The sequence below is a fragment of the Strix uralensis genome, chromosome 13 (assembly GCF_047716275.1).
Source record: "Strix uralensis isolate ZFMK-TIS-50842 chromosome 13, bStrUra1, whole genome shotgun sequence".
In the NCBI taxonomy this organism is placed as follows: domain Eukaryota; kingdom Metazoa; phylum Chordata; class Aves; order Strigiformes; family Strigidae; genus Strix; species Strix uralensis.
Genome location: NC_133984.1, coordinates 24,254,316 through 24,279,224, shown reverse-complemented (window position 1 = coordinate 24,279,224; position 24,909 = coordinate 24,254,316). Strand labels below are relative to the sequence as shown.

The window sequence follows — 24,909 nt, the reverse complement described above, 5'->3', positions numbered from 1 at the left end:
CTGCCCGCCCCGCGGGGGCCGTGCGGGCCCTCAGCGCAGACGGCGGACTACAGCTCCCGGCAGCCACTGCGGCACCTCCCGGCAGCCGCGGCCCTCTCTCATTGGCTGTCAGGCTCCCCGGGATTGGGGGAGGAGCGCGTATCCCCGCCTACTCTCCCCGCTCCGTGTTTCTATTGGAGCGGCGGGAGGAGGAAGGCGGTGCGCGCCGGCTGCGGGGCGCTCGATTGGTCGAGGAGCGGGAGGAGGTGGGGAGGGGGCGGGGCTTTGCCCTCCCCTCCCCGTCGGCGGGAGGGAGCGGCTGCGGCGGGGCGCGAGGCCGCCATGAGGTACGGGCGGGGCGGCGCTGGCGGCTGTGGGGCCGGGGAGGTGGGAGCTGGCAAGGGGCTGCTGGGCTCTTGGGGGAGAGAAGAGGTGCGGGCGGGGGAGGTGGCAGCGGGGCAGGGGTGTGGCGGCGGGGTTCGTCTGGGGCGAGAAGGCGCCTCTCACTCGGGCAAGTGACGTTTGGGCTGAGGGGGCAGGGGAGGGCTGGGGGGGCACCCGGCTGTGGGGTGACACGAGAAGCTGAGGGCGATGGAAATAATTTGGAGTTGGGTTTGGGCGAGGCAGGGCCGGGGCAGGGGCAGGCCGGGGGCAGCGGGAGGACGGGCCGCGGGGGGTCGGCTGGGATCCGAGAGCTGCTCTGGGAGGACGAGGCTTCCTGGCAGCCTGCGGGGACCCCCGCGGGCCCCGGCGAGCGCAGCCAGCGCAGCCTCTTCTCCTCGCTGTGGCTCTTGGCATGGAAAAGCCCAGATCGTGCTGGGATCCTGCTGAGCGGCTGGCAGCCTCCCGGCAGGCTGTGGCACGTCACTGGCGGCTGTGGAGCCCCCCCCCGACCCGCACCTGTGCCCCCCAGCCTGGCGAGGGGGTGCCACCTCCCAGCGTGGCCCCCGGGGCCCCTCCTCAGCCCCGCTCCAGGTCTGCGGGGGGCCAGCACCGCGCACGCAGCATATTTTACCAGCACGATTTCCTCCTTTGGCATCGGTGACGGGAGCGGGGGCGGAGATGAGGGGAGCCCGGGGGAGACACAAATGTGCGACTGCAGCATCCTCACTCTCACGGCTGCATCCCTCGCGCCTCCTCACGGTTGCCTTAGCAACCTCCTATCGATGGGGTATTTATAGAGGAGGCGAACGCGTGTTGGGAAGCCGGAGGGGGGGCGGGGGGGGGACTGGGACTGGGTGGGCGTCTGCTAGGTCAGCCTCCAGCTTCAGGCTTCTGTCAGCTTGCGTGGCTGTGTGGAGGCAGGAGGGATGCTGCTTGCCTTGGCGTCAGCACGTGTGGTGGTCCAGCTTTTCCTGCTCGTCGGGGCCGGGGGAGGTGGTTAGGAATTTGCGTGTGGAAATAAAAATAAGCGTCTGGGATATCTGCCCTTCTCGCAGGCATTGCTTGTGCTTGGAGGCTTGTGTAGACCTGGCTGGTTGCTGCGCTGGAATAAACCATCTCTGAGCTCTGACACTGGGTGCATTGGCCCAGATCCTTGAAAAAAAGTTAAAGATAAAATCTTCTTGATGCATTAAATGTGTTGACCAATGTATGAGCTGGAGGTCCTGACAAATCTGGCCTTGAATATCCTTATTTCTGCATCTCTGTTCTCCTGTCTGTCAAAGGGGCAGAATGCCTGTAACAATGAGCAGTACAGAGGTTTTGTGTGGAAACTGTGGCAAGTTTTGCACGCTGTGTGTTCTTTTGTCCTGTGGGTTTGGATCTCTTTGTAAAAACTGATGACAACAAAAGCAGGTCAGGTGGTCCCTGCTCAGAGCTGACACAGCGTGTGGGGGAATGCATGGATCCGGAAGCCTCTCCGCTGCTCTCTCATCCCCCAGGACAGCTCAGAGAAGTGGAGTTGGGGGTACAGTTTCTTGAGAAAAGACCTCCCGGGGTGGGCTGTGGGGTGCAGGAGGCGGCAGACCCCTCCTGTGTAATTCTGGTGCTCTCTGCTTTCCCTCACTCCTGCTTAAACTCCACACTGAGGTTTGCAATCTGAGTTTTGCAAACTGTTGAAAAGAAGGAGCTTTCTGCCTCTGGAGACAGCTCCAGGTTTGCTTGGCCTCTTGCCACTTTTGGTGCAGGAACCTCAGAAACCACAGGAAACCTGATGTTGACAGGGAGAGGTGCTGGATTTACTGAGAAGGTGGCTGTTGGTGAGGTGTGGTAGTGCCTGCTGTGGTGGTGTGCATCAGCCCTTCTGTGGTTCTGGATTCCTGCCTTTTATATGAAATGAGAAATGCGTTTCTAGCCCCACTGACACCGTGAACAGCTCTGTGCTGTCCCTGACCTCCCTCCAGCTGAGTGGATTCAAGTGCTTTTGGGATAACTCTGCATATCCAAAGTCCTGGACCTAAGATCAGCACGTGGTTTAGTTGCTGCTGTTTCTAACAGCTCCTTCATCCACAGTAAATCACTGTAGGAGCTGGTTAGTCCCGTCCCCTCTGTCTCCTGACAGAACTGTGGCTTTGGCACAGCAAGGTGTCACACAAGGCAGAAAGTTTGCCCAGGATGGTCTGATCAGTGGGACACTGAGCACAGGGAGAAGGCAAAACCTGAAAAACAAGTGAGTGAAACTCTTCCCGTGGGCAGAGAGGGATATACTCTGCTTCTGCAGGACTTTGTTTCACTCTTCTGGGGTTTCGTTTAGTTTTGCTTCTGAAGCACAAAAGTTGCTCTTCCAGCTGGAGAGCTGTTGTCTGGAGCGCACAGGAAGCTCTGTCACTCTTGCTGCTGCCCTTAGCTTGGCCCAACAGCCTGTAGGAGATCCATATCCTTTTCTTTCCTGCTGTGTAGTCAGCTTTATGGCAGTGGAGAAAACAATATGGCCCTGTTTATTGCAGATTGTGGGTAGGAGTTGCAGAAGCGAGAGCTGGCGTGGCTGTGAAGTAGATTTAAAGCAGGATGACTGCTTTACCTGTATCCATCAATCTCTTGTGGAAGGGAGGAGCACCAGGCTGCTCCCAGCAGCTTCTGAGACGCAGGTCTTCTCGTCTGCTGATGAGATCTGGGGACTCCCCTTCATCCAGTTCTTTCCTTCCTACTTCACTTGTCTGCAGCCCCTTGGGCTTCTTGGGCAGGGCCCTGCTGCAGCTCAGGTATGGCAGAGACCTGCCCCAGGCTCGAGGGTGCCCCGAGCCCCTCCAGTCCCTCCAGCCACGCCATGACTGGGGAGGCAGCATGAGTCCTTGGCTGTCTGAAGAGGCAGCACCCTTCTTTCTGCATGAATCTGACCCTGGGTGATGGAGGTCTTGGGCTTCAGGGGGTGAAATTTAAGCTGTTGGTGACTCTCCTGTTTTCTTCCCTGCAGGTAGGCAGGAGCCCCCCATAGCCGAGTGAGGCAGCATGGCAAGTAAGTATTCCTCAGTCAAGATGGAGAGGTGGCAGTGGTGCTGGAGGAGAGAAGGGGGATATTTGGCAGCCACGTCTCAAGGAAGTGCTGTGCTTTTTGGGGGATGTTATTCTCTGTGGGGAGCCATTGGCTGTTATCCCTGGATGAGGCCTGACTTGTGCTTCTCTCTCCCTGGTGCAAGGTGGGAGTCAAGAGGAGGTGCTGGAGGGTTGCCCTCTCCAGGGCTCCCCGTATGCTGCATCATTTCTTTATTGGTGTGATGCTCGCTGTGCAGGGCAGGCCTCCCTGAGTTGCTGTGGACTGACTGGCCCCTCCGCAGGGGTTGCTGGTCTGCGCTGACATCTGCTAGCCACTGGCATCCCACCAGCTGCCCCATCCTGGGGGCCACGCTGCCTTGTAGCCTGGGTGGCTGGTGGCGCTGGGGCTCTGCGTTGCTGGTGGATGGGCAGCTGCCTAACTCTGCCTAACTCTGCCCCGCTGGGAGCTCGCTGCGTCTTGGCGTCTGAAGGAGAGCCTGGCAGATGGGGCCGCTCGGGGCCAGCGGCTGAAGCTGGGCTGAGACTGGCGAGGGTGCAGGGTGGAGGATGGCATGTGGTCTGTAAAGAGCTGGACTCAACCCTCCCTCCTCGCTCTTCTGGGCAGCCTGCGTGGAGGCTGCGTGCAGCGATGTGATGGGAGCTCAAGGAGGACAGCAGATGTGAGCCGGGAGGTGTAGAGATCTGGCTGGGATCTCAGGATTTGCTTGGAGTGTCGCTGGAGCCAGCTACAAAGGTGGAGGCAGTAGCCACGCTGGGCAGGAGGAGGACCCCAGGGATGACAGGTATGTCTGGGCTTTCATTATCTGTGCTGTGCTAGGTGGGGGAGGGAGCAGACATCTTCAGGCAGTGTTTTTAAAAGGCAGTTTTAATCTTCTGTTAATGACCCAGCTGGGTCTCTGCCTTCCTCCACTGTGGCCTTTTCTCCCTCCCAGAGCTCCGGTGCTCGCTCCCCAGCACATACTGGTTGTGGAGCTGTCCCCTGCCAAGCAGTCCCCTTTTGTGGTGACCCTGACGTGCCGGGGGGGGATGTGGTGGTCATCATTTTCACCATCATGTGCTCTCCAGCAGCGTGCAGCCCTGCCTGTCCCTCTGCAGACACAGCTGCGTGTTATTCTGCTGAGAAGCAGCTCCTTGGGTGTGTGTCCCCCCCCTCCCTCGGGCAGCAGAGCTGTGGGGTAGCGGTGTGGCCAAGCCTGCCTGCCACCGGGGACCAGCAGCACCTCAGGAAACCCAGCCCTGGCTCCTGCTCCCCTCGCCTAAAGCTCTGGTCTTTCCTGAGCACCGGTTCTCCAGCTGGTGTGGGAAGACTTGGAGAGGCACAAGGGGTCAGTTCTGAGGCTGCTGGGCCTTGGGAAGTGCCCTCTGCCCTGCGGTTTGGGGACAGCACCTGCTCAGCTGTCTGCTCTTTGTGTCAGTTGGCCATCCAGGCTGCAGCTGAGAGTTGGCAAGGCTCTTGTTTCCTGAAGGCCGTTGGTTTTTCCTCCTTTGGTCCCCAGGCATGTGGGAGCTCTTTGCAAGGGAGGGGAGGGAACAGTGACTTAGTTTCTCCTCTTCTGCCATTTCTAGGTTCCTGAGGGAAATTGGATGTGGGGAGAAGCACACACCTCCATAGCAGCATGCTTTCAGTCGGGACATTACTCGTGATACCTGCCTGCCTGTGTGTCTTTATTTCCCACCGTAGCGGCCAGTTCAGCAGCGCAAAGCAGCGGAAGGGTCAAGTGACTGGTATCTGCAGGGATGGAAAACCCTGACAGCGAGATCTGCGGCCAAGCTTCTTGCTCCAGGGTGTTCTGAGGAAGCTGGAAAGAGGCTCAGACCCAAGTGCTGAGGAGGTGAGAGTTGCTATCGCAGCCTGATCAAGGCAGGAGGCAGAGGAGGTGAGGCCAGACTTCTCCAGCAAAGGATGGGACATTTGCGGAATGGATGGTGTCTTTGCAGAATTTCATCTCATTTTGGAAAGGCTCAAGAGAAGGTCGGCCTGCCAACCTGCTCCCTCTCCAGCCAGGATAGCCCTCCTCAACTGCAGAAGTCAAGGCAAGCAGATCCCTGCCCTCCTGCAAGATGCCTTCTGTGCCTCTTGGAAACACTTTTGTGGTTGTCCTTGTTAAAAACAAACAAACAAAAAAAAAAGGTTTGTTTAATAAAGTTGATTCTGAGAAAGGTCTCTGACTCACATCATTCATGCTGCTCTTCATTCACACCTCAGTGCTTCAGCCCTCTGCAAACCCTCTCACTGAACCAAGCCATTAATAAATCACGGGGGAAAATGCACCTACACAGCACAAAAAGAGTGCAGTGCCTCCGAGCGCGGGTGGTGTAGCACAGTAGTAGTTACTTACGCCATGAGCTTGTCCCTGCCTCGGTATTTATAAATACTCTACAAATCCCTTGCTGTATGGTTTTAGGAGCAGGATACATGGAAGGTAAAGCAGGAGGAAACCTGCCAGTCTCCCTGGTAAAAGGAAGATGGTAGTTTTTCACTGTTAGGTTTGATCCCCACCAAGCTCCTTAGGTGTTTGTTACAGCCCAGCTGGCCTCATGGGAGACTCCGGCTGTCCCCTTCCCTCCTTGTCCTGCAGCTGCTGGTGTTGCTGCAGTGTGAGTTGGTTCATCTGGCTGATCCAATGGAAGGCTGAGCCTGAGGGTGAAGGAGGTAAATAGGTTTCTGCGGATCAGCCAGCAGAACCGATTCATCCTCCTCAAGGGAAGCAGCTTGATTACGTGGCTTGGTGGGAAGAGATGGTGGCAGCCTACAGCTGGGTATGTTGAGCCCCTTTACAGAAGCACTCTCTTATGAAATGCATGCATGGGATGTTTGGATCCTGGAAGGACCATGGTTTGTGTGGAGTTTCTGCTTTCTGGGCAACAACTTGTCTGCCTCTCCCGTGCTGCTGCAGGTCCTGGTAGGTACTTGCTCCCTGTGCCCCGTGGAGGTCTCCGTCCTGCAGAACAGGAGGGGAGAGGCTTTGAAAGGGCTGCGTCCCTTGGAGGCAGGAGGGTGCTGGTCTGGCTCGCATGCTCGGTGGGGAAGGTCTGATGTGGGCAACATAGTCTCCCAGGCTTTGGGAGCAGAGGAAGGTTGGTGAGGCCTCTGCACCAAAACGCAGTAGGGATGAGAACGTGATGCCATGTGGGGAGAGGTTGCTCAGGCCCTTTTCACTATCTGGGACCTGAACAGAGTCCCTGAAGCCACCTGAGCTCGCATGACCCCCCAGCAGCTGGCAGCAGGTACGCCAGCAGGCAGGCTGCCTCCCTCCTGAGGGGCTGTGGGGGTGTGAAGCAAGAGAGGAGGCTCTGGGGTGATGCGCAGCGGGACTGTGGAATGATGCACAATGTGTTGTGAGCCTGCCTTGGTGCTGGCCCTGTGTCTGGGCAGAGAGGCCTGGCTCTGCATCTCAGCCCTGTGGGGTCTTGCTTACCTGGTGGGACCTCCCTTGCCTGGCAGCACAGTGAAAGCCCATCAAGGGCAGGAGGTTGGAAACGAGTCTTTTTGGAGCCTTCTGTCTTCTGCAGCTGCCACTTCCAATGTCTCCAGCACCTCAACGCTGCTGGAAGGAGGCTCCTGGTGCTGCATGTCTCCAGGCAGACCCCAGGGGCCCTGTGCCTCTCTGGGTGTGCTGTCCCTCTGCGGGCACTCTGCTGTGCTAACTAAATTGTATTCCTGGGCTTTTGGTGTTTGGGGTGCCTGTGGGAAGCCGTGTGGGAAAGCCTGTATTGTCAAAATGCTGCGGGGAGCCGGGTGGGATTGTCCCTGCTCAGCTCTGTCTCTGCCTTGTGTGTTGCAGTGTTCTTGGGGGCCAGGAATGCCCACTCGGTCCTGAAGCGCTTTCCCCGAGCCAACGGCTTCCTGGAGGAGATCCGGCAGGGCACCATCGAGCGGGAGTGCATCGAGGAGGTCTGCAGCTATGAGGAGGTCAAGGAAGTGTTTGAGAACAAGGAGAAGACGGTGCGTTTGTCCTGCCCTGCTCCCCAGTGGATCTCTGAGGGCTTACGCCTTAGCAAATTGGAGGCAGAGAAGGAAAGCACAGGGGGAACAGCCTCTCCTGTCCCCTTTGTCCTCTTCTGTCTGCAGGCAGCATGTTGCGGCCTCGCATTCCAGCATGACTTTCCCTTCCCCGGCGCTGCCCTCACCTCGGTACTGCCAGGACAGCCTGCCCACGGCTGCAGGTGGAGCTGGCACTCCCGTGGCATGGGTGGGAAATTTGTGCTGTTGTCCTTGACACTCCAGGCTGGGGTTGGTGTTGGCCAAATTTCTCCCTGCTTGGTGTGGGGGCTGTTAGCCACCATTGAGGGATGTCCCTGTGATCTTTTGTGTTGGTTCCCACAGCACCTCGGGTGCTGGCAGCCCTGGTGAGAGTGGTGGGGGACGGCCCAAAACCTGGCCAGGGGGTGCTTGTCCTGCCTGCAGCACATGTCGGTTGCTTCTCTGTTCCTGCCACAGATGGAGTTTTGGAAGGGCTACACCAACTCTGTCTACTCTGTCAAGGACCCCGGGCACAGCACGGAGCGCTCAGACGCTATGTACGTGGTGGTGCCCCTCTTGGGAGTGGCTCTTCTGATAGTCATCGCCCTCTTCATCATCTGGAGGTGCCAGCTGCAGAAGGCCACCCGCCACCGCCCTTCCTATGCCCAGAACCGTTACCTGGCCAGCCGAACGGGACGCAGCCTCCCCAGGGTCATGGTGTACCGGGAGCGGTCGCAAAGCCAAGGGGAAACCCAGTATCAGCGAGAAGCCAGCAATCGGGGGGCTGGAGATGGCAGAGCTGGGGGCACCCCCCAGCAAGATGGCACCCTCTGCCCGCCAGAGCATTCGGTCTCCGTCCTCTCCAGACTGTCCAGTGCCACCCCTCCACCTTCCTACGAGGAGGTGACAGGCCACCCGGAGAGCAGCAGTGGCGAAGAGACCAGTGTCTCCTACAGTGACCCACCACCCAAATATGAAGAGATCGTGGCCACCGCCCCCGCTGCGGGCAAATAGCGGGTCTGCCTCCCTCCTGCCTCTTCACACACTCACGCTCACCCACCCACCCTCCCTTCGCCGTGCCCGGGACCCCCTTCAAGTGCCAGGTGGCACCCCGTCTCACCCGTACAAGCTGGTGCCATCACACAATAGCCTTACCCTCCGAACCAAAAATAGCTGTCCCCAAGCAGGGTGAGGCTGGGTGGCAGGGATGGCTTTGGAGCCAGCCAGCTGTCTCCTGCCCCTCGCTCCCCGCTCACGTAAGTGCTGTAGCAGCCAGAGCAGAGCAGCAGCTTGTTCCTGGCTCATCACGGGGGTCTCCCCATGGTGCATTCGATTTCCTCACTCCCCCCTCGAATAGACATAACATTTCCCATGATTAAAACAGCCCCGCTGCCTCCCTGGGGCGCTGCTCAGCCTTACCCCATGTCCTCACCGGGCCCCGTTTTGCTGCTCAGGACTCTGATTAGGAGTTGGGGATGCAGGAGAGGCACAGAAAATTCCTGTCCATCCTCACAGTGGGCGTCCACACTCTGTGTTTGGGGAGAAAGTGCCTCCCTTGTGTGGATTTGCTGCCAGGTGGGAGTGGGGAGCCCGGTCCATCCTGCGGTGCCTGTAGTGCTACGCACTGTCCGGAGATCAGGGAGGAGCAGCCAAGGAGAAGCTCTCGGATCTCCTAGATCCCCTTGGAAAGGGTGAAAGGCTTGTGGTGGTCTTGTACATGAGGTAAGTGACTTTGGTGGAGCAGGTCCTTTTCCTGATGGCTCTCCACTTTCCCCTCCAGGGTGCTGGGCAGCTGGGGGTCTGGCTGCGGCCGAGCTGGTGGGTGGGGTCATCTTGACCTTGAGCCAAAGGTGATCCCATGGTTTTCAGCGGTGAGGATGCTCTTTCCTGAGGCGTGGCCTGTCTGGTGGCTGCCCCGGAGGTGGGATGCCAGCACAGGGAGCCTGCGGATGGGCCAGACCTCCCCTGTCCTACCCCAAACCTCTCCGTTCTGCCTGGCTTCTCTCTTTGCGGGTCTTTGTCCTCCAGAGCAGGTAGAGGGGAATGTGAGACCCCCCACGCTCCCCCAGGCCCCTCTGGTGGGCAGATTGCTTGGTGGCCATGGCCGTGGCCGTGGTGCGGAGGGGCTGCTGACGGAGGTGAGAGCTGACTGACGATGCCACGACCCGGGGATGCCATTGGGTTCGTAGTAGGGCCGAACCCTGACCGAGTGGTTGTGGTGCCAGGGCAGGGCAGAGCCAGGTGCTTTGCTGTGGGGCCGGAGTGTTCCCTTTGCCTGGGCAGCTGCTTTTGGGGTCCAGGCAACGGGGCTTGTCCTTTCCTAGTCACGTCTGATGGGTTAAAAAGGGGGTTGTGCTCAGCAACACCCCCAGGAGTAGCCCAGAAACCCAGCACTGCCACCCCTCGGTGTTCACCCCAGCACCAGTCTCTCCACCAGCACCGAAAGGCTATTGTGCATCCCTCGGCTGCCTGCACCCCGCTCGGTCCCGGGGGTGCTCTCACAGCAGCTGCCCTCGGCCCAGCGCTGAGCCTTGCCCAGCGTGGCTGTTCCTGGGGCGGGACACAGGGGGTTTGCGGCTGCTGGCACCCTGTCTGTCCCCTCCCAGGCCTTTACACTGCCTTTCGGCCTTAGCAAGTCAGGCTTATGGGAAGGCCTGACAGTGAGTGTCGGGGTCAGAGCCTGGAAGAGACCGGAGGGAGATAGAAGGGTGCTCTGCATCCTCTGTCTTTGATGCTCAGTCGTTATCCTTGCAGTTTGTATTCTGTAAAACTTGGTATATTTCTGTGCAAAAAAAGGTATTTATTAAAAAACCCTCACTGTCTGGAGTGGTACAGGGTGGCTTTTTCCCACGGCGGGGATGTCTCACTGGGCACAGCTGGATTTCCATCTCACGGGGGTGCTGGGGCTCAGCTCTGTGGGATGATGGCACCAATCCTCCCCCTGGGCACCCCCCCAGCACAGTCCTCGGTGGGGAAGGGACCATCTCTGGAGATCAGGTGCGTGCTGTGGGGCTGGGAACAAACCCCACACATCTGAGAGGAGCCTTTGACCTCCCTGGGCATGGGGTGCAAGTCTTGGTGAGAGCTGGAAGGTGTCCAGTGAGCCCTGACCGGTGGGGTAGGCGAAGTGCGGAGGGATTTCCTGGGGTCTTTGAGGGGATTTAGGTGCACAAGTTGTCTTGTTCCTCCGCGTGCTCCTAAACCTCTTAGATAATCCCCTTTAAATAGCAAGACTAGGGCAGTGTGGGATTTATTTTAAGCCCTTTCAAAACTAGATTTTATGGCCAAGTCTCGGACTCTGTCCCCATTCAGAAGTGTTTAAAACTGCCCTTGATGCCAACCGGAGCATTTCATCGCTCTGGACTCCGCTGAGCGGCAGGAGAGATTAGCTCTGGATTAGCTCCCGCCCGGGCTCCCCCCGTGCCGTGGGGGGCACTGCCCCCCCCCGGGGAGGCGTCGCACTGATGAGTCCCAGCTCGCTAATTACCCCGGCTGTGACTTTAAATGGGGGGGCGGGCTACCGGGGGGGGGGGGCCGGACTGCCCCGGTTGGCGGCGGGCGGGGCTCCGGCGAGCTCCGGCGGTGCCTTCGGACTGCAAAAATAAGTAAGTGGCCCCCCCAATCCCCCCGCTTTGCAAACTGCAAAGCTGGTGGGAGCCGGGGGCGGGACGGGGCGCGGCGGGGGGGGGCGCCGGGGCGGCCCTGGGGCGAGGGGCGGGAGGCCCGGAGCCGCCCCCCCCGCCCCGCTCCTGTCCCGCCTCCTCTCCCGAGTGGCCCGTGCGCTGAGTTTCTCAGCCCCCCCCGGCCCGCGGAGCCGGATCCCGGAGCCCTTTGCTCCCCAGCTCATACTTAAGCCGAGGACGCGGCGGGGGGGGGGGGGGGCGCAGAGGAGTGACCCCGGCTCTGCGTGGCCGGCAGCGCCCCGCGGCTTGGCTGTGGCAGGCGACAGGGCCAGGCGGGTGACAAGCCCCTCGCCCTCCCGGGGAGCTCTCTCCGCACTGCCGAGGCGACCCCCCAGCCGCAGGGCAGGGCTCGCTCCAGCACCACCCCCCCACGAGAGGTGAACGGGGGGTGCTGCATCGGGCTGGCCCCCCCCCCCCCTCCCAGCCCTGGGCTGCGGAGGGATGGATGGAGGGAGGTTGTGGGGCTTCCCTCCCCAGGGCAGGTTTTCCCGGCTTGCAGGATTTAAACCAGGCTTAAGTGAGCCGGGAGTTCCCTGTGGGGGCACATGTGCCAGAGCAGGGGATGGGGAGCACTCGGCGCTTGCTGACGAGGGGTGGGGTTGCTTGGCAAGAGATAGAAAAAACCCTAAAGAAAGTTAAAGGAGGAAATCCAGCCACTTAAGCATTTTGTTCTTATGTGTTTTGACAGCTGTTTTTTTTTTTTTCCCCCTTTTCTTAATAGCTTAGTCTCTCAGAGCCTGCTTCCCGCACCCCTCCCACTGCTCTGCTCTTTGGGAGCTGCAGCAGTTTCACAGGTGATTAGAAAACGAACCGATCTGCCCTCTCCAGATTTATTGTTATTAATATATGCTGGTTTCCCAGAGCACAGGCTGAGAAAACAACACAAGGTGTTCGCTCCTCCAAAGCACCAAAAATGTGAAGGAGAAACCTGGTTTTGTCCATGGTTGTGGACCATGGGGCTGGGTCTCGGGTGCAGGTTTCTCCTGTGGAACTGACGCTGCTTTGGGACTGTCCCAGGACTTGTCCCACTCCTGAGTGGGGGGGTTCCTGCAAAAATCCACCTTCTTTGAGGTTTTGGGGAGAAGCAGGGGGCGTGTGTGCTGTGACACCCGTGGGTTGGTGTCACCCATGCCAGCGTTGGGTCTGGGCAGGGTGGTGGAGAAGATGTGGGGCAGCGGGGGGGTGCTGTGTCCCCCGACACCTCTTCTGGGGCAGAGCCAGTTGCAGAGTCAGGGATCTCATCTCTGCATGTCTGGAAGCGGCAGATCGCCGCAGCTGATGCTGGGCAAATTTCTGTCTGTTTAATTAAAAGGTTTTTAATGACAGAGGAGTAGAGAGCAGCATGAGGCAGGTGATACTGGAAGTGCTGGTTATTGCAGACCAGTTCTGCAAGTTCTGCCGCCCTCCTGTACCCGGAGTTACAGGGCCCGGCTGCTGCAGGGGCTCGGGGGCTGCGTCCCCCGTGGTCCTTTGGCCTTCGGGAGATGGGGCTGCTTCCCAGGATTGCCCTCTGCTCCTCTCCCCTGGGTGATATCCCAGGGGGTGGCAGGGGGCTGGGGCAGGCGAGAGGGCCCAGAGCACCCCGGAAAGCAGCAGTGAGGGTGGCGGTGGGCAGCCCTGGCCTGGTGTGGGCTGGCAACGCAGCGTCACAGACCCGGCTGCTAAATATAGTCCCCGGACATGATCACAGAAGGCAGGGCTCCTGCGCGCTCCCGCTCGCTTGCCTCCTCCCATTTTCCCCCCTTGAGCTTTGAAGAGGAAAACCTCTCCGTCCTCTGGCTGTGCTGTGCTGTGCTGGAACAGGTGAGGGCCACTTTAGGGTGGAGACTTTGACCTGGAAGCAAAAAGGGACCATTTTGGGCTTGGTGAGCTCAACATGTTGTCTGAAAAGCGGATTCGTCACCCGGTGTGCAATAGGTCAATAATCACACACTCGGGAGAGACACTGCTTATTTATTTCAGGGTTGCCCAAGCCTGGCTGCTCGCTGGTTTCCCACAAATCAAGCACACCAACACGCTGTGTTTATACACAAAACTTGCAGAGTTAGTGATTTTCCAAGTCCATCCTCTCTAGGATGATTGGCTAGTAGTTTACATACAATTATATTCCTGCTGACACAATACCTCTAGTACTACGCATGCTCAGGGGAAGGGTCTTCACCCGGGCAAGGGTCTTCCTGACCCATAGGCATGATTTTTAGTATTATAATGCGGGTAGTTCAGCTAAGGATACATGGACCTTGAGTTTGATTGCCAAGTTGGCAATGTACCCTCTGCAAGGTCTAATGGCTCGGGGTGTCTCTGCTCGGAGAAGGCTATCTCCTTGTTCTGTTGATTTGGGATGCCCTTTGCTTCAGTATACACAAAGAACATCTTTCTTGACCTAACCATAATGTTGCTACATTGTTCTAAAGGTTTAACCTTCAAGAAAAGGGCAGCAGCAAGGAGTGTGCAGGGGGGCTGTGCATGCACATGGCATGTCTGGGATGTCGGGGCAGCACTGGGGTCTGGCTGGGGTCTGCCAGCCTTGGCAGCCCTCGCTTGTTGGGGTTTTCTCCTCGACTGTAGCTTTTTGAGAAAGAATAGAGTGCTGGGAGCCAGGAAGGTGTTTTGGGGAGGTCCTCTCCCAAAAAATGTACGTTGTTTGCCCTCTGCTCACATCACTCGGTGAAAGCGTTGGGACACTGGGCCCCAGAGCACTTCTCAAAGCCCCAGGACTTGGCAAAGGGGAAACTGAGGCACGGGGCAGTTGTGCATCCTGAGCAGCTGCAAAGCCCCAGACAGCATCTATGTCCCATGTTCTGCTCCTACTGTTGGCTGCCCCAGGAGCGGTGAGAGCTGGAGGCTTCGTCCCTCCTCAGTGCTGGTCCCCTCCTGGAAGAGAGCTGAGCCGGCGCTGGCCCTGCAGAGCTGCTGTGTGCTTTTCCTTCCCCTCGGGGAGCATGCTTCAACATCTGGCAGCTCCGCTCAGGGAAAAATCCATCTTGTTCAGTGTGGTGTGGGTCCCTCGAGGAGATGGGTGCTGGGTCGGGTGGGGAGAGTGTGCAGAGAAAGTCCAGTGCTCGTTTTTTCCTGTGGTAACCTGGAATCTTGTCACAAAACATGTGCTTTGTTTTTAGAAAACCTAATTTTTCCTTGAAGGTGTATGAACACGAAAATGTGCTCCCAGTCCTCCCGCCTTTACTTTTGGATGGAAAATAATACTTTTTTCACTATTTTTTAGGGTATGCTGAACGGCTCTTCTCCCACAGGTGGGCTGAACTATTGCCCTGTCCTTGCTATCAAGGGAGGCAATAGGTGCTTTGCTCCCAGGACACGTAGGAGTTTTCTCCTTTCTCACCCTGCCAGACAGGAGCTCCCACCTGCAGTGGCCCTGTGGGACAGCCCATTCTCTGGGACAACTCTGACGGTGTCTGTCTTTTGGGTTGTTTCTGCCTGTATTTTAGCTCTCTTACAGCACATGTGTTGTCCCTGTGCAGGTGCCGGTTTGGAAGAGCTGCTTGCTACCACTTTTGCTCAGCTTTTTTTTTTTTTTCCTCTGTGTGAAGCCCAGAGTGCTCAAGCAATCTGAGGAAATCAAAAAAGATGTGGCCATTTTGGGGACTGGACCTGAACCGAGCCCGCTGTGACCTGCTCTTCACAGAAGCCATCAATCAGAGGATGCAGGTTCCCAACAGGCTGAAGGTAGCAGATAGCTCCAGTCCTGTGGATGAGGAGCCAGTGACAGAGGATGTCCCTCCTTCCTTTCGGATGCACATCCCTGATAGGATTTCTCTTGCAGGTAATGTCTTGGGTTGTCTTTTGGGGTGGCTGAAGGTTGGTGAGGCTCTACAACGTCCGAGGGACTAGGATCCCTTTATAAAATCCCCAGTGGTTTGCTTTGCAAGAGGAGCAGGTATTGTAGTCAGCTTTCTTCTTGAAGGCAGGACAGGATGGTGCAGAGATGCTTGGGGAGAGGTGGGCGAAGGTGACTAATAGAAGGCAGGATGGGTCTTAGTTCCAAAAGGAGAGGAGCAAAATGTGGAGGCATCTCCCTCCACATCTCTTACCTCATGGCTTTGGTAGGCTCCCTGCTTTGGGATGCACAGACATAAGGCCCTGTCTCTTTGGAAAACAGCTCCGAAATCTCACTTTCCTGGAGCAGTGTGTCCAGTTGCTTTCCAGTCCATGCCCCTCCAGGCTGTCCTGCCTCTCACACCTGCAGGACATGGTTTTTTGATATACGTCTGGTACTAGACACAGTGTTGGCTTTCCTACATGGGTGGATCTCTCTTCTCTCCTGTCCTGAGGGCATTCAGGTTGGATTAATTCTTCCCTCTCTCCTCTCTGTAGAAATATCAGATGCCGGTTTGAGGCCCATCCTGTTGAACCAGCAAAGGAAGGTCCCCTCTGTCACGGTGCACATGTCCCCGGACTCCTCTGCACAGCCCACCTGCCTTGGGGAGCTCCCTTTTCTTCATGTAGCCAGCAGACCAAGCTCCCAGAAACGCAAACGATCGGTACTGTACTGAGAGCGGACGGGGTTGCCTGTGATGGGAAGGGGGAGCAATCCCACCGTTGGGTTTCTCCAGAGGTCTGTTACCAGCCCAAGCCAGAATTCATCTTCCAGAGTACTGCCTCTTCCTAGGAGGTGGTGGGATCTCTTTCTGTCCCATAACCAGTACGCACCTGCGTGCTGGCACATGGATTCAGCCAGATCTCCTACTGCATTTTGTGAGCAGGAGGTAGGCTGAAGTAGGTGCAGTGTGTCCCCCCCCCCCCTCCAACTTCCTTTGCTACTTTTGAAGTCCCTTTTCAACCACTGTTTCTCTTGGATGAAGTACGAGATGGAGCTGTTTCATCCCTGTAGCATAAAGGGTTCTGGTGTCAGAGCTGAAAGCAGATTTTAACCTTGTGTGAAATGAATTCAAAGAGAGGCCCCTGACATGGGCAGGCAAAGGCTTGAGTTTGGCTGCTGGAGCTGCTGATCTGCATTCTCAAGTGTTTTCACCTCCCTGAGATTCGAGAGCTGTTCCCAGATACTTTAGGTTGAGGATTTTTGATCTGAATAGAGATCAGATCAGCAGGCTCCTTGCTGGTGACCCTCACCCTGCTCTGAGCATGTCTCCTTACCCTCTCCAGCACTGGGTCACCAGCTTTGGGCCTCATGTAACACTCCTGCCACTGACCTCCCCCATGCTGATGGGCTCCTGGCACTGCAGACCATGGGCTGGGCTCGCCCTGTACAGGGTCTCTGCGCTCACATGGTTGTGTTTGATGCCAACAGGGCCATCACAGTAGCAGGTCACGGCGGGAGAGAACTCCAAGTGACTGTGCCCAGCTGGCCTTGCACAGCCCAGGCCAGCACCATGAGCGGTGAGCATGAACCCAGAGCTGCCTGGGGTGGGGGGGGATCAGCATCTCCTGTCGTCTGTGCTGCTTTGATGTTCTCTGGTGTCAGTGCCTCGAGGTGGGGGGGTATCCAGGTCGGGTCAAGGCAATGCCTGGCAAGTCCTGCTCTTGCACAAGAGGAACGTGGCTCCTGGTGTCAGAGATGTTTGTGCCTGGCAGCGTTGAAGGCAGCTGCGTTGGTCCCCAGGGTGATGAGCTCTCTGTGGGGATGCATGGGCTGGGCGTGCTGTCGGTCCTTGCCTGGCCATTGGGCCGAGAGGACCTCACAGACTCTTCTGGCTTGTCCCAGTCTCTCTGGCTCTGTCCATGCTCCTCTCGGTGCTTTGCAACATGCTCTTATGCTCCAGCACCATCATGGCAGAGTGCTGGGGCCTACGGACAGGTGAGCACTGGCAAATGAGGCACCAGGGCTTAACTGGTTTCTACCAGGGTTGTTGAAACTTGCAGTGCCTTGCAGACAGGGTGGGCTAAGAGCATGCAGCTTTTCAGCTCTTTGAGTGGAGCCTGTGAGCAGTAGCATGGTGATAGTGATCCTGGGCTCTGGAGTCTCTCCAGTGGAGAAATTATCTCAAATTTAATCCCAGAACAGAGCCACCTTTCCCCTTAGAAGTCCGGGGTTGTCCTGGGTGGCAGGAGAGCTGCCTTCTGCAACCCCTGTGCGAGTAGCTGGTGAAGGTCTGGTTATTTCACAGCCGTGATTAGCTTCAGAGGAGTCAGGCAACTTCCCCTGAGCCTGGGGGCTGCTGGAGGGGGTTCCCCCACCTGATGACATGGGTGTTTGGGTGCTGATGGCATTGCCCAGAGATGCTTGGAGCTGCTGAAGCGAGGAAGGGCCCTGCCAAACGCCAGGCTGTGCCCGTGCTGTACGAGGCCGGGAAATAACAGGCGTGATTCTGTGTGCACCCCAGGCCGGACGCGTGCCCCCTGCCCGCGCACAGTGCCCTGCTCCCCCCGCTCCCGGAGACGGGCAGGATCTACTCCATGCAGAACATCTTCCAGACCATGTACCTCCTGGGCCAGGTGCTCTTCCACCGTGTCCAGAACTCTCTGCAAGACCCAGCACCATCCAGGTGACTTCGGCTCGTTCTGAGCCACCTCCCTGCCATTCTGCAAGGACTTGCCTTTGCCTTGCTGAGGCACGAGCTCTGTAAACCACAGGCTGCACGGCGCAGGGGCAGGATCGTCCTGCATGGCCGCCCCAGACTCTCCTCCTCGCCTGTCCTGTCTGCCAGCTCTGGGTGCCTGGCCCAGGAGTGCCTGCAGCAGCCAGCCAGGGTGCACCCCCCTGCTAACCCAGCCCAGCTTGTGTCTCCTGCTTAGCTTAACACCGGTCCCCCAGGCACCCTGGGTGCTTGAACGCCACCTGTGACGTTGCTGGGACTTCAGCTGCTCTTCACTGCAAAGCAAGTGCTAATTTTTATGCGTGCCTTGGTGGCTTGATGGAGAGAAATGTGTGAAGGAATCAAAATCCAGAACAGATGGCTTGACCCACGTCCTGTCCCTGAGACACCCTCTCCTTCAGGCTTCCAGCACCCTTGACTGTGTCTTGGGCACTCTTAATTAACCTTTTCCACCAACTGGCTGCTCCAAGTTACTCATCCCATAGCCGATGCCTCTGGCCTGGGTGCAGTGTGCCTGCATGCTCACCGGAGCAGGTATGCAGTGACCTCAATCTCTCTGGATGTGCTGGAGCAACTGTCTCCACCGCACTCTTATCTGTGCAAGTGTAGTAAATTTAACATGTTCAAAGACATCACTGCAGCCTTAAGGTGTCCCCACTGCTCTAAGGCTGCTGAGCACCCAGAGGAACATCTAAATACTTCTAATTCTCCTTGAGCAAAGCCTCCAGGCAGAAAGGGAGGAGAGTCAGCATCCATCATCCCTGCCATCAGTGGCATATCCTGCCTTCCCTCCCCAGCTGGCGCGGAGGTGCAGGCAGCAGAGCTGGCTTCTGCCTGTGGACAATGCAAAGTGATGTCCCTGCTTTTAACCACAGTAGGCTGACTGTCTTCAAATGTCACTTTATTTTTTTAAACAAAATCTGGGTATGCCAACAGACCTGATTAGTGGCTATGTAAGACCTTCTCCCTCCTCCCATCAGGAGTAGAGGAGGTTTCGGTACCACGAGAGGTGGTAGCTTGTGGAGCTGCTGTGCTGCAGTGGGGTGAGTCCGGGGCCTCTGCCCAGGTCTCCCTTTGAATCCAGCCACCTTGAAACGCCTCTTCTTGGCACTTTGCATCACTTCAGATGCATACGGTAGCTCTTCACTTTGTACACCTATGCAACAATAAAAAGATGAATGAGCTGACTTGTTTATCCTGAAATTTTAGTAAAGAAAAGTCTGGTCTCGGACAGAGACTGGAGTATTTGCCTGACAGTGCCCTCTTGAAGAGTATGAGTTATTGAAAGGTAATTTCTAGTCTCTAAAGGGTGTTCCACCTGTATCAACTGGGATTTTTCAGTCAAAAGCTGCAGGATGTGTCCTTTTTTAATGGCTCTGTGCTGGGGGAAATTGGATTTTCTTTCTGTTGTGACTTCCATTTTACAGCACGGCCTCATTACATAGAGGGATTATCTCACAAATGTGTTTTCAGACAGAGATTCAGTGAATCCCCACGTGCTGTTCTGGCTTGTCTTCAGCGAGATCAACATCATGTTGCAAACAGGAATAAATACCCTCTCCCCCCCAGGGTCTCTGAAGGAGCAGTGTTAGACACTCGTTAACCTGTACGGTCTCCGCGAGTGCCCGTGCGAGTTACTGGTGTGCATAGGGGAGTGCTGGTTATAGAAGAACTGATGTAGGGCTAGCCTATGTTGATGGGAATAACAGACTGAACGTGGCAATTTTGTTTTTTCTCACTTTGGACCTACTTTATTTTGTGGCTCGGTGCTGTGGGCCCTGCAGCAAGGCTGTGTCTCCAGGGGATGCCCTGGAGATCCGTGGTCTGTGTTGCCTCCGCCAGCGCAGCAGCTAATCCCAGCGGTGGCCCTCTTGTTTCCAGGGATGGAAGAAAGTGGTGCGTGCTTGGGTTGCTTGTTTTATGTTTCCAGTTGCAGGTAAAATTTGCTATAAGAGCAAAAAGTGATACTTTTTTTGTCAGGGGGAGCAGGGAAAGTGAGCTTGTGGTTTCTGGAGATACTGGAGAGGAACAAATCCTTGTCTCAGCAAACACAGGACCCTTTTCTGCTGGCTGATGCACTTGCTCAGGTGATAGTTCCCCTCAGTTGATGGCTGCTTCCCACCAGCAGGATCCTCACCTGCTGATGTAAATGAGATCATCCCTCCATTCCAGCATTGGCCCTGTGATATGTATTTACCTGACTGGCTCTAAAGAAGGTTTACCCAACCCTCAATGAATTCCTCTGGCTATAGCGAATGGATGCTTGGTAAATATGTTTTCTCTCTGTTGGACCTCTAAAGAAATACAAGCATGTGTTTTCCCTGTTGTCTGTCATGGCATGTTTTGTTGTGATCACTGTGGCGACCATGGTGGAGGGGTATAAATATGCATGATGGGGGTTAAGAAGAGATGAGTAGATGCTGTGCAGGTGCTGTTTCCTCTCTCCTGATGCTGCACCCAGCCAGCACATCCTGGGCACACACACGCTCCCTGCATGGGTCGGCTCTCTGTGGCAGTGCTGTGTGTGCGGGACGGCAGTTGCACCTCTCGAGCAGTGTTTGTCCGTCTGCATCTTTGTTTTTCTTCCCCAGCTCCCAGGAGGCTGGCCCAGCTCCAGAGAGCACCTTGGAGGAGGTCGAGGCAGCTGAGATGGCAACAATGAGAAAGCAGGTGAGATGGGGGTGAAGGGCTGCAAACGTTTCCTGGGAAAGCCATAGGAGGGTGGATGAGGAGGCTCCAGGGATCTGTTGCTCGGTCCTGATGGGCTGGTGTTGCCAACCTCGTCCTGGCTGATGCTGCTAATAGAGAAGTAGGGGGGGACTCAAACGTGTGTTGATCCATCAGGCTCCTACCCTGAGGGGCTGTAGGGTTACAGGAGACAGCCAGACCCCTCCATCTGCTGGCAGTAAAGGGCTCAGATGCTCTTCTGATGGGAAGGAGCTTTTCTTAAAGCATCTGCTCAGGAGCTGAGTTACTGCTGCTAATTCTCCCACACAAAGATAGCTGCTGGGGGCTGGAGCACCTCCCCTGTGAGGACAGGCTGAGAGAGTTGGGGGGGTTCAGCTGGAGAAGAGAAGGCTCCGGGGAGACCTTAGAGTGGCCTCCCAGGACTTAAAGGGGCTACAGGAAAGGTGGGGAGGGGGTGATCAGGGGGGTAGGGATAGGATGAGGGGTAATGGTTTTAAACTGACAGAGGGTAGATTCAGATTAGATATATAGAAGAAATGCTCTACTGTGAGGGTGGTGAGACACTGGCACAGGTTGCCCAGAGAAGCTGTGACTGCTCCCTCCCTGGAAGGGTTCAAGGCCAGGTTGGACGGGGCTTTGAGCCACCTGATCTAGTCAAAGGTGTCCCTGCCCATGGCAGGGGGGTTGGAACTAGGTGATCTTTAAGGTCCCTTCCAACCCAAACCGTTCTAGGATTCTATGCTGCTCTAGAAAAGAAGGACCTGAAGGAGACAGCAGATCCCATCCTTCCATCCCTTCCTGTCCCATGGCTCTGGGATGCAGCCAGTGTCCTGCACTTTGCTGCAGGGCTGACAGCAGCCCCACTGCTTCCCTTGCAGTTGATGAGGATCTCAGGGAGGCTTCGCGTGCTGGAGGAGCAGTGCAACGCCTGGCGACAGAAGGAGGCCCTGGTCTACTCTGTGCTGATCTCCGCCTGCCTCATCAACACGTGGCTCTGGCTGAGGAGATGATTTCCCATGCCCCGACCTCCCCTGCCCAACCCTGGCAGGGTGGGTGAGGGCAGGGAGAGGATCCTTGCTTGCGAACTTGCAAACAGTAAAACTGCGTGTTTCTTCTTAACTTGACCTGCTTTTTGCACTGTAGGCCCTTGAGGATCTGTGTCCTTTAGGCCCCGATTACAATGAAGGTGCCAACCCTCTACCATGCTCCAGCATCAGAGGTGGGTGAGGGAAACGACGAAGCTGGACCTGGTGCCACAGCAGCTGGAGATGGGTGTCAGGGAGAGGTGGGGTGCAAGGAGTATGACCCAGCAGGTGTAGTCCCTGGGCTGGGCTGTGGTTGCAAATGCTCTTTGTACACTAGCAACTACCTTGTATGTTTGATGGGGTCAGTGCCTGTGTGGGAAGCTGCTGTGAAGAGCCCAGGTCTCATAAGAAATTGGAGGTCTTCATCCTGTGCAAAGCGATGGGAGACCCTCTGGCCCTGCCTGCAAGAGGAGATGCAAAACCAAGGCGTTGGGTGTTTGCAGATATGGGGTCTTGTTACAGTCTTAGACTGTGGTGGGCCCAGTTCCCTCATCACTTTCCAGCTTGGATAACTCAATTCTGACCCCGTAAAGGTCCTCAGCCAACTGCTGTAGGGTCTGTTCCTCATGTTCCACCCCAAAAGCTTGTGTAGAGTGGTTGAGTGTTTTTAAACTGCTGGTGGGGTTTCTTTTCTTCCTTGCGCCACTGCTCTTTGGTGGAAGTAGTACTGCCAGTTCTCGTGTGCCACAGCCCCTGCACTAGGGGATGTGGAGCTGGAGGAGCCGGGAGCTCCCACCCCTGCAGCCACTGCTAAGCCACCATCTCCTTGGCTCCCATCCTGCTCCAGGCAGTTCAGCAGCGGCTTTGCAAATGTTCAGATCCAAAGTGACTGTAAGAGTGTTTCTGAGGTCTGGGTTTATCCGGGAGCTTGGCTCTTTCCCAGAAAGATTTAAATGGGAAACCTCCCCGTGGTGACTCTCTGGATTATAAAACCTTGTACCAACAGTGACAGCACCAGACAGGCCATGGGAAATTGCCCGTTTGGGCAGCAGTAGGTATTTGTTAGGTTGCCAGTACCAGAGGGCAGGATCGCTCCCAGGTTTGCTGCCAAACTGTAACTTCAGCGATGGTGCAAGAACACAGGTGAGGGGAATTCTTGGCCCAGATGCTCTTTAGCTAAAAACAAGCCCAGTTCAACAGCTTTGCTGTTTCTTTCCTTCTGTGGAGTTTAGTAACACTTGGCTCTGAGGTGACTTTGAGATGCTTTTGGTGGTTCATCCAGCACATCTGCTGGAGTTGTGCTCGCAGGCTCTGGGGTTTTGGCAGGGCTTAACAGGACCTCTCTATTCCACTTGTAAGTAATTGTAGCTGGATCTGCAGGTCATCCAGATGTCCAACAGCTTATTTACAGACAGGGATGCTCGGGTGTTTTCTGCCTGCAACTGCATCAAGCATCTGTGACTGTAAATCTGGCAGCTGGACATTGACTAATAAATAACTGTCCCACAAGTAATTGCGGGTCTGAACCTGTTCCTGATAGCTGAGCAGAGGAGAGCACTGAGATTTATTGCAGATGAGAGCCGGGATGGTGTGGTGGGCTTGCTGTGCCGTGGCAGGGTGTCTGTGAGGGATGGGAGCACTGGTGCAGAGGCGGTTCCTGTGGCTTGTGGCTTAGGGACGTGGTCAGGGTTACCAGGGGACCTTACACAACGGGTCTGTATAAGGAGGCTGCCGCTGTGTGACTCGTGCCAGGAGAGTAGGTAAATTGTTTGGCTGGTTTCTCCTCTCTGAGAGGTGCAGACGTGTTTTGGAGGAAGTTTGTGGTTTGGGGGTTTTTTTTAGCTGTATTTAGGGTGAGAAGGGTTGGCCCTCTGGGGGACATGTCATGTTCAAAGCGTGGATTGAAGCTGTTTGAAGGAGAGGTGATCAAACTGTATGTGTTCTCAAAGGCTAATTATTGGCAGGTTGTGGGGGATACAATGTGACTTTTACGTAAGGCGTAAATCCTGGTGTAAATCTGGAAACACTGACCCATAAAATGCATATTTTAATAAACTTTGTGTGTTCTGGACGTGTTTCTTCTACCGGCTGTGGAGTCTGATCCTGGTATCCCAGTGGATGGGAACAGGTAAGGTTTATTTCCTCGGCAGCAGGACTCTGACCCGGTGCTGGATGTCTCAGCCACACATGCTTATTTAATCAGATGCTGGATTTCTGCCCTCTAAGAGCCACCAGGACATTTGGCCCACTGGTGTAAAACACACATGCCAGCTGCCGTGCCGGGGGGGATCTGGAGGAGGAGAGTTTCTCGTTAATTCTGTCCCCGTTGGGGTGTGATACTTCTATTTATTTCCTTTCTCTCTCCCTGCCACCTCTTCTTGGCTTTTCTTTGTCCCACAGCAGCACATGTGGCAGGGCTGGGTGTCTCCTAGGTCACTGCCACAATGACATGCACAGAAAATCAATGTCTTGTGCAATGTGGTGCTTGAGCGAGCTGTGAGGGAGCAGCTCCTGGGGTTCCCATGTTGCTTTTGAAGGCAGCTGCAGGCAGGGAGCAAAAGGAGAGGTGGAAGGGGGAGATGCTGCTGCAGTGCTGCTGGTCTGTGATCTGTCCCCAGTGTTGGGGTCTGTGGCACAGGGACAAAAGCAGGGTGATGTGTCCCTTCCTTGGTGGGGCACCCAATGCCGCCAGCAGCCCTGGCCAAGGCTGCAAAAATCCCATTTCTTCCTTCAGGCTCCTTGTTGTCCTGGTTTTCAGTGAGATCAGAGCAAGTGGAATTTAAGGCTTTGAAGGAAAATAAAAGGTAAACCTTTGATAACGAAGGGACTCCCAGTGCTGGGGCTTTCAGATCAGCCCTGCAGACAGGGCGGGACTCCATGCGCATGGGCAGGGGCTGATCCAGCCACTGCAAGGGGAGGAAGGGGGTAAAAATTACTCTCTTCCCTATTGCCTTGGGGATGCAAATTCTTTATTAACCCGTTATTAGAATGGCTTTGTGAATGAAATATGAGGGCAGAAACTGGTGAAAGATGCATTTCATGATCATCTTCAAACTCTGAAGCTCTCTTCGCCGGGACTCCAGAGCAGCACATCTGATCTTGTGCTCCCTAAGTGTGAGAAGAGGTAACTGGATGGGAGGATGTTAAAATGTGGCTACTTCTGCAAATTCTCCATCGTAGCAGTAGCTGTGGCACAGCCTATGAAGCAGAGAAATAGTCACCAGCTTTGTTTTTCCCTAGGGCAGAGGGCTGGGAGGGGAGCAGAAGCAGGCAGCCTGGGTGGCAATCCTGGTATGTGACTTGGTGTGGCAGGACCTGAGCCTGGCTGGGGTCTGCTGGCTGTGCCTGTCCCTGGCTGGGCAGTGACCCTTCCCCAGGGTTTGCTGGGGACTTGGGAGCCACTGGACCCAGAGCTGCTCAGGGTGGCCACTGAGGAGGTGACGTGTGAGTAGGAAAATGGAGCATTTCTGAGCAGCACGTTCCCCTCCTCCCCTTTCATCCCCTGACACAAAGCTGGCTGCTATGAACTCCTCTGAAGTGCGCCCTGCTGCTCAGGGCGTCGAGGATGCTCAGGGGATGGGCGTGCTGTGGTGACGAGACACCCAGACGCACGCGTGTGCATC

General features: G+C 56.2%; 2 protein-coding genes across 6 annotated transcripts; both read left to right on the top strand.

Annotated features, from left to right (window-relative positions):
• The first annotated feature begins 256 nt into the window (after positions 1–256).
• PRRG3 (proline rich and Gla domain 3) lies at positions 257–10,200 on the top strand. 4 transcript variants are annotated; one of them, XR_012630679.1, is made up of 5 exons: positions 257–326; positions 3,335–3,376; positions 4,019–4,196; positions 4,981–5,246; positions 5,353–5,576. XR_012630679.1 is itself a non-coding variant. In XM_074882452.1 (4 exons), exons 2-4 carry the CDS (start codon positions 3,370–3,372, stop codon positions 8,390–8,392), a joined length of 705 nt encoding a protein of 234 aa, XP_074738553.1. In that variant the 5' UTR covers positions 257–326; positions 3,335–3,369; the 3' UTR covers positions 8,393–10,200. The 4 variants fall into 4 exon arrangements, 1 of the variants encoding a protein (XP_074738553.1); XR_012630680.1 differs by having other exon boundaries at positions 5,096–5,576; XR_012630678.1 differs by having other exon boundaries at positions 4,981–5,576.
• LOC141949181 (mitochondrial fission factor homolog B-like) lies at positions 8,963–23,357 on the top strand. 2 transcript variants are annotated; one of them, XM_074882450.1, is made up of 7 exons: positions 8,963–9,100; positions 14,610–14,842; positions 15,394–15,560; positions 16,328–16,416; positions 17,361–17,522; positions 20,165–20,243; positions 21,140–23,357. In XM_074882450.1, exons 1-7 carry the CDS (start codon positions 9,096–9,098, stop codon positions 21,269–21,271), a joined length of 867 nt encoding a protein of 288 aa, XP_074738551.1. In that variant the 5' UTR covers positions 8,963–9,095; the 3' UTR covers positions 21,272–23,357. The 2 variants fall into 2 exon arrangements, with proteins under 2 accessions (XP_074738551.1, XP_074738552.1); XM_074882451.1 differs by lacking the exon at positions 17,361–17,522.
• The last annotated feature ends 1,552 nt before the right edge of the window (positions 23,358–24,909 follow it).